The sequence below is a fragment of the Battus philenor genome, unplaced genomic scaffold (assembly GCF_028537555.1).
Source record: "Battus philenor isolate CCGP_79_NKW_IND1 unplaced genomic scaffold, ilBatPhil1.0.hap1 SCAF_107, whole genome shotgun sequence".
In the NCBI taxonomy this organism is placed as follows: Eukaryota; Metazoa; Arthropoda; class Insecta; order Lepidoptera; family Papilionidae; genus Battus; species Battus philenor.
Genome location: NW_027181670.1, coordinates 1 through 7,221, shown reverse-complemented (window position 1 = coordinate 7,221; position 7,221 = coordinate 1). Strand labels below are relative to the sequence as shown.

General features: G+C 45.2%; 5 protein-coding genes across 5 annotated transcripts; all 5 read right to left on the bottom strand.

The window, feature by feature from the left end:
• Positions 1–168: 168 nt before the first annotated feature.
• Positions 169–785, bottom strand: LOC137928156 (histone H2A). Its single transcript, XM_068771403.1, has one exon. It carries the CDS (start codon positions 695–697, stop codon positions 323–325), a length of 375 nt encoding a protein of 124 aa, XP_068627504.1. The 5' UTR covers positions 698–785; the 3' UTR covers positions 169–322.
• A 470-nt stretch (positions 786–1,255) lies between these two features.
• Positions 1,256–2,821, bottom strand: LOC137928140 (histone H1-like). The gene has a single exon (XM_068771402.1). The coding sequence runs from the start codon at positions 2,470–2,472 to the stop codon at positions 1,687–1,689; it is 786 nt and encodes a 261-aa protein (XP_068627503.1). The 5' UTR covers positions 2,473–2,821; the 3' UTR covers positions 1,256–1,686.
• Positions 2,822–4,001: 1,180 nt separating this feature from the next.
• LOC137928205 (histone H4) lies at positions 4,002–4,504 on the bottom strand. Its single transcript, XM_068771406.1, has one exon. The coding sequence runs from the start codon at positions 4,416–4,418 to the stop codon at positions 4,107–4,109; it is 312 nt and encodes a 103-aa protein (XP_068627507.1). The 5' UTR covers positions 4,419–4,504; the 3' UTR covers positions 4,002–4,106.
• Positions 4,505–4,582: 78 nt separating this feature from the next.
• On the bottom strand, positions 4,583–5,657 carry LOC137928188 (histone H3). The gene has a single exon (XM_068771405.1). It carries the CDS (start codon positions 5,506–5,508, stop codon positions 5,098–5,100), a length of 411 nt encoding a protein of 136 aa, XP_068627506.1. The 5' UTR covers positions 5,509–5,657; the 3' UTR covers positions 4,583–5,097.
• A 451-nt stretch (positions 5,658–6,108) lies between these two features.
• LOC137928172 (histone H2B) lies at positions 6,109–6,788 on the bottom strand. The gene has a single exon (XM_068771404.1). The coding sequence runs from the start codon at positions 6,728–6,730 to the stop codon at positions 6,356–6,358; it is 375 nt and encodes a 124-aa protein (XP_068627505.1). The 5' UTR covers positions 6,731–6,788; the 3' UTR covers positions 6,109–6,355.
• Positions 6,789–7,221: the final 433 nt, after the last annotated feature.

Here is a 7,221-nt window from a genome sequence, read left to right as displayed (position 1 = left end):
CATACAATTTTTTTTTAAATTATATATATATATATATATATACATATATATATATATATATACACACCGGTATTCGGCAGGCGAGAAGACTCGTACGGGCAAACAGTTGACGTTCTCTTATATAAAATAGAGACTGTATTACACACATTTGAATACGTATAGAAAATATTTGCGGCCCTGAAAAGGGCCTTTTAATTGTTAATTAATCTCTCTCCACACATCATGTCCGTCGTGTGCGATGACGGAGAATCGATATGTGTATGTCTATTGGGATGATGACGACCACGACGATCATGATGATGATGATGATGAAGAAGAAAATTTAAGCCTTCTTCTCTGTCTTCTTGGGCAGAAGAACGGCCTGAATATTAGGCAGTACACCGCCCTGCGCGATGGTCACTCCGGATAGAAGTTTGTTCAACTCCTCGTCGTTTCTGATGGCCAGCTGAAGATGCCTCGGAATTATTCTGGTCTTCTTGTTGTCGCGGGCCGCGTTACCGGCCAACTCGAGAACTTCAGCGGCTAGATACTCCATGACGGCCGCGAGGTAAACCGGAGCGCCCGCACCGACTCTCTCCGCGTAGTTACCCTTACGCAGCAACCTATGTATACGCCCGACCGGGAATTGAAGTCCTGCACGGTTGGAACGTGACTTCGCCTTCCCCTTTACTTTGCCTCCTTTTCCGCGTCCTGACATCTTGTATGTAGTAGTGGTTGTGTTAATAAATTAATATAACACGTCGCGTTAGTTATATATATGTATATATATATAAAATAACAAAGATCAGAAGTGATCACTAAAAAATTGAATTTCGGTCATTCGATGTTATACGGTTCGTACGGTACGTCAGTTAGTGGGGTAGACAACGAGCGAACGTCAGTCACAAAGGTGTGCGCGTTTTTGTTGTAGTAAGCGAGGTTCCGTTTGACTCTTTATCTTTTCATTCGGGGTGCATCAGTTACCGCACTCACCGAAGATGTAAACCTATTTTGTTCATTTAAATATGAAACAATAATAACGTAATGTTGTATGCCAATCAGTTATAGGGTTTGTCTTGAAACCATAAGGTCCACGTTATTTAGGTTACGGCGTTTAGTTGTTGATGTTTGTGTATTTTTTTTTTTTTTTTTTATAAATACACATTATCATTAATTACTACTTGAAGATGATATATATACAATGGTATATATATCATCATCCTATAGTTTAAGTTAGACTTTGACGTTCACTATCGATAAAGAAACGTATCTCTCTCTTTTAATCGAACATCGACATATTTGTTAGCCCTGAAAAGGGCTTTTTAGGGATGCGGTCGCTAGAGCGGACGCATGCATGTCATACGCGGCGAACGGAGACACACACACACTTTGTCTTTTGTGCTTGCGTTGTGTAATCACCGTTAACGCGCGCGCTATGCCTCACGCGAGTAACGCTTAAGCTTTTCATCCTCTGCTCCCCGCGAAAGATCCTTCCGCCGACCGTCCTCCACTGGTACGCTGGCGCGCTCGCATATTCGCGAACGAACCGCGTGCCGTATCATCATCACCACCACCACCAACACTGCATTGCGCGCGCATAGGAATGATATGTAATGACGACGAAGCGATGGCAACTAGGTGGCGGCGGCGGCGGCGGCGGCGGCTCGGGCGGTTTCGGACTTATCGCGTGTCTATGTCCTCCTCTCTTTACTTCTTAGCGGCGGATGCCTTCTTGGAGGCCGCAGCGGTCGTTTTGGATTTCGGTGCTGCGGCTTTCTTCGGTTTTGGTGCTTTGGGCTTCTTTGTTGGCGGTTTAGCGCTCTTCTTAGCTTTAGGTGCGGCGGCGTTCTTTGCCTTCGAAGCGGCTCCGCCCTGCGAACCGGCGGCGGCAGACTTCCTCGCGGCCGCGGGTTTCTTTTTAGCTGCAGCGGCCGCTTTCTTCTCCTCGGCGGTTGAGGCGGCGGCGGCTGCGGCGGATTGCTTCGCCTTGGAAGGAGACGCTGCTGCGGCGGCCTTCTTTCCTCCTTTAGCGGCGGCAGCGGGAGCTGCGCCTCTCTTCTTCTTAGCTTTCGCTGCTGCCGATCCGGCAGAAGAATCGCCTCCTCCTCCTCTCTTACCGCCGGCGTCCTCGGAGACAGCACCGCCGCCGCGAGCACTCTTGCCCGTCGCGGGTTTCTTCGAGGCGGACGCGGATTTGGATTCCAATTTGAACGAGCCGGACGCTCCTTTGCCTTTCGTCTGAATCAGAGCACCGGACTCTACGGCGCTCTTCAGATACTTCCTGATGAACGGTGCTAGTTTTTCGGCATCGACTTCGTATTGTGCCGCGATGTACTTCTTTATCGCCTGCAGGGAGGATCCGCTTCGCTCCTTCAGTTCCTTGATCGCGCTGGTGACCATTTCGGAAGTTCTCGGATGAGTGGGCTTCGCCTTCGGTTTCTTCGCAGGAGTTGCAGGTGCCGGTGCGTCGGATGCTACAGCTGTGTCGGCCATCTTGCACAATCAATTCTTGTGAATGCGTACGGTCGTGTTAGAGAATATTTTATATATAAAAAAAAAACTCAAGTTCTTTTATACAACTTTGTAAATATATTACGTATCAAACTCGATATAACACTAGGCGAGTGGTATTAGAGTACAGCCGTAAGTAGTTGTATTATATTAGGTCGAGATGGCGCCACCAAGAAATGCTCCGCATCATTACCTTAAGGAGAGCCGCGGTGCCGAGAGACGTTTTCTCGTACGATCGGTTATAACTTTTCACTAGATCGTTCCGAATTAAATTAAATTTTCAACACTTCCCTCGCACGCGTATTCCTTAACGATGTCCGCGTGGTAAATATTTGAGATCGTTCACTCGGTAAACTAACTCTAATGCGAATCGAGCGCGCGGGCGACCGGTGAACGGGGTTTATTTTGTTCGGTGTATTCGGAGCGTGCGGAGAGTCGCGTTTAAAATTGTATTATCTCCACGTAATCGAACTCTCGATAAAGTTTCGCGCGGTCCATCGAGAGTCAGTATCCAGAGGACGGACAGGAATCGAAGGTCACCCCGGTAATGCATTATTCTATGCACAACGACCGATTAAACTTCGAAGGTCGTAAAACACGAACCTCTCTCGACTCTCGCGGACCGAAGCCGCCGAGCTGCCGGTGCGACCTTTGAAAATTATTTATGAACCGAAAAATATAACAATAATCGTACTCTCGTAAGTATCTTTATAGAGAACGACCGCCCTGCAATTGCGAAACGTTAGAATACACCCGCGCGTAAACACTGCGTCCCCGTCCACCTTCCGCGCGGAATCGAGCCAAGCGCCGCACGCGGCTCGTCTTAAGCGAGCGAAATATCCTCGCATTTTCCCTAACTTTATCTTATTCATATTAGATTTTAGTATCTACGTATATCTATTATATATTAGGTTATTATACTTTATACCCGTATTTAAAACCATACTACATACATACATACGAACACGACACCTTCATAGCGGTGTCCGTGTACGATGTGTGATATACGTCGTCCTCACCTATTTATCGCATCGATCGTCGTCAGTAGTGTACCTAACCGATTGATTAACTAACTAAGCATTCGACAGATACGAAAAGGGCAGAACCGACCGACCGACGATATGAAGAAATAATCTAGTCTAATATCATCATAATAGACTCACGCGATTTTCAACGAAAGTAACGGATGTTGTAAATTTATTTTTACTTTATATACTATTGTAAACTGTAAGTGAAAAACTCCACTGGGTGTGTGTCTCAGATGAAGCCAGCGGAAGGTAATAACTAATTTATTGTATCGGATATCGGCCAACCAACGAACCACCGTAAACAACATACGCGTCTGTCTTTACGAGCTCGTGATGATGATGATGATAGTGGCGGTGGTGGTGTGTGTGTATGTGTGCAGTCTTAGTAAATAAGAATGTTATGACCGTTCATCTATCGTCAAGAAACTTTTTTTTCTCTCTCACTCGGCTGAGTGCTTCATATATGAGTGATTTTGATTGATATACGGCCCTGAAAAGGGCCTTTTAAATAAACGACGCGGTGGTCGCTTATGATGATGATATTAATAATAATAACATTGCTGATGGCGATGGTGGTTGTGGTGGTATCTAACCGCCGAAACCGTATAGGGTACGGCCCTGACGTTTAAGTGCGTACACGACGTCCATGGCGGTGACGGTCTTCCTCTTCGCGTGTTCGGTGTAGGTAACGGCGTCGCGGATCACGTTCTCGAGGAACACCTTCAGCACCCCTCGGGTCTCTTCGTAAATTAGACCGGAGATACGTTTCACTCCACCCCTGCGAGCGAGACGACGGATCGCGGGCTTCGTGATACCTTGGATGTTATCACGGAGAACCTTCCTGTGCCGCTTCGCACCACCCTTTCCCAGACCTTTTCCTCCCTTGCCACGGCCGGTCATTGTGTCGTGTCAAAATTCTTCTTCGCGCAACGTGCGAACGTCTTCGTGTAGATATATGATCTGATGCCGCCGCTTAAAACGACGGTCCCTTTATACTATTTATACCGGTTGGAAGTGGTGGGGATTGCGGGGAGAGGGGAAAGGGGGCTTAGCGTTGCGCGCTGCTTTGCCATCGGAACAGAAGTATATTCAATCAATTTCGGTCGATTTAATATAATATACATATATTCTGTGTAATAATAAATAATACGAGAATTATGAAAATAAGTGTTCATTACAGAGGTTAAAATTGTCCAAAAGTCCATTATTTTCTTATTCAACGAACGTACCACCCCACCCATGCACTCTTGCGGTCGCTCTAATAGACATTTACATTAATAATACGCCAATCGATCGTTTTGTTGATGATTAACCCATCATCATTGTTATTGGGTGCGTGTTACTATAATAGTAGTAATGGTGTAGGTGCTGCTGGTAGGTGTAGTGATCTAGTTAATGAATGGTATGGTTATTAGTTGGTTCGTTAGTTTGTTTTTAACGTTCTCAATTATTCGATAGAAACGTGGGTCATTATTATTATTCGGAAATATGTGCGGCCCTTAAAAGGGCCTTTTTATTGAATTTTTATGTCTTAATAATAAACATGGTTATCATTAAGACGTTCGACACACACTACTTCTTATGCGCGTTCACCGCGAATTCTACGAGCCAGCTGTATGTCTTTCGGCATAATGGTGACTCTCTTCGCGTGAATCGCGCAAAGATTAGTGTCTTCGAAGAGACCGACCAGGTAGGCTTCGCTCGCCTCCTGGAGCGCCATAACTGCGGAACTCTGGAAGCGCAGATCGGTCTTGAAGTCCTGGGCGATTTCACGCACTAGACGTTGAAATGGCAATTTGCGAATGAGGAGTTCCGTGCTCTTCTGGTAACGACGGATCTCACGAAGGGCGACAGTTCCGGGCCTATAGCGATGAGGTTTCTTAACGCCGCCGGTGGCCGGAGCGCTCTTACGCGCCGCCTTCGTGGCTAACTGTTTCCGCGGTGCCTTACCGCCGGTGGACTTGCGAGCGGTCTGCTTGGTACGCGCCATCACCACTGCTTTATATTCTTTACTTCGTTATTCGGTAAAATAAAAATGCACTACGTTTGTGACGTCGTCAACACCGATCGATACGAGTTCCGAAGCCCAAATGCTTTACTGAACCGACGGTGACCGCCTTTTATACTGGGTTTTGGTTCGCTCCCCCCCGCCCTCCCTTCCCCCTCCCTCACCACCAACAACAGCTTACTGACGGTCGTATATTTACTATGACGATTTAATTTCGTAATAAGCAAACAAAATCTTTTAATAATAAAACATACAGGGATAGAACGTAACTAACTCCTTCCCGTTCATCAAAATCACACATCTACTAATTATTTAAAGTATATGCTATTGTAATATACATAAATACGATCACGATAATAGCACGATCTGCGAGTTAAATAGTTATTTTTATATATATATATATATATATACATATATATAGAAAGAATGAATTGTCGAACCTTGTAATTTATTTTATTTAATTATAATCGTGTTCAGGTATAAGCATTGCCCACCGATTTTCGAAACCATATTATATATATATTCATTCTGTCAGAGTACTCTTATTATAGAAACATTGTATCAGTATTGATAATAGAATCGTTTTATGGCCCTGAAAAGGGCCTTTGAAATTAATAAACATTTATATCTCACGGATATATGTCACGCAGCAAGCTACGGCGTTCGGTGTGGCGGCGGTGTTGCGATTGGTGGGTAGGTAGGTGGTAGGTTGGTTGGTTGGTTGGTCGGTTATCCCCTTCTTTATCGAAAGACAGAGAGAGATACGAGAAAATTAGAACCGCAATCACGATCGCACGTAGCCCCCGTCACAACCACTTCCTCCGCCTCTTCACTTGGAGCTAGTGTACTTCGTGACGGCTTTAGTGCCTTCACTGACCGCGTGCTTCGCCAACTCGCCGGGAAGCAACAATCTGACGGAGGTCTGGACCTCCCTCGAGGTGATAGTCGAACGTTTGTTGTAGTGCGCGAGACGGGAAGCTTCGGCGGCGATGCGTTCGAAGATGTCGTTCACGAAAGAGTTCATAATTGACATCGCCTTGCTTGAGATTCCGGTGTCGGGATGAACCTGCTTGAGCACCTTGTAGATGTAGATAGCGTAACTCTCCTTCCTCTTATGCTTCTTCTTCTTTTTATCAGACTTTGAAATATTCTTCTGGGCCTTGCCAGATTTCTTGGCTGCCTTACCGCTCGTCTTGGGAGGCATGTTTGCAACAACACTAGCGTAGTATAGTACAGTAGTAGTCGGTAGTATGTAACTGTTTGGAACAAAAACCGTCAGAATTTTTTTCTTGGTCAACTGTTCGGTACGTGAACTAGCGAGGGTCTTAAAGAGCGAAACGCGTATGCTCGAGTTATAAACAATGGAGGGGCGGAAGGCGGGGTGGGGGAGGGGATTGGCTTGCTTGTTGGTTAGATGTGTTCCTAGAGTAAGTATGTAGTTTTTGTGTTGTGTATGTTTGTTCATGTATTAGCATCTGTACCGCATAGAAATTCTTTTATACTTCCCGATAAAGATCCCGCCGGCGGTCACAGGTTTTATTTCATTGTTCATCGATTTATATATACATATATATGTATATATATGTATACATACATAAATGTTCCAGTTTTCAAAGTGAAATATATTGATGGTTTATTGCTTTTAAGTAGTACTACTATATACTATACACCGTGTGAAGTTTGTATTACTCCATT

Bases quoted from the DNA above. Each gene is read 5' to 3' on its own strand.
- LOC137928156 (XM_068771403.1), bottom strand. From the start codon at position 697: ATGTCAGGACGCGGAAAAGGAGGCAAAGTAAAGGGGAAGGCGAAGTCA.
- LOC137928140 (XM_068771402.1), bottom strand. From the start codon at position 2,472: ATGGCCGACACAGCTGTAGCATCCGACGCACCGGCACCTGCAACTCCT.
- LOC137928205 (XM_068771406.1), bottom strand. From the start codon at position 4,418: ATGACCGGCCGTGGCAAGGGAGGAAAAGGTCTGGGAAAGGGTGGTGCG.
- LOC137928188 (XM_068771405.1), bottom strand. From the start codon at position 5,508: ATGGCGCGTACCAAGCAGACCGCTCGCAAGTCCACCGGCGGTAAGGCA.
- LOC137928172 (XM_068771404.1), bottom strand. From the start codon at position 6,730: ATGCCTCCCAAGACGAGCGGTAAGGCAGCCAAGAAATCTGGCAAGGCC.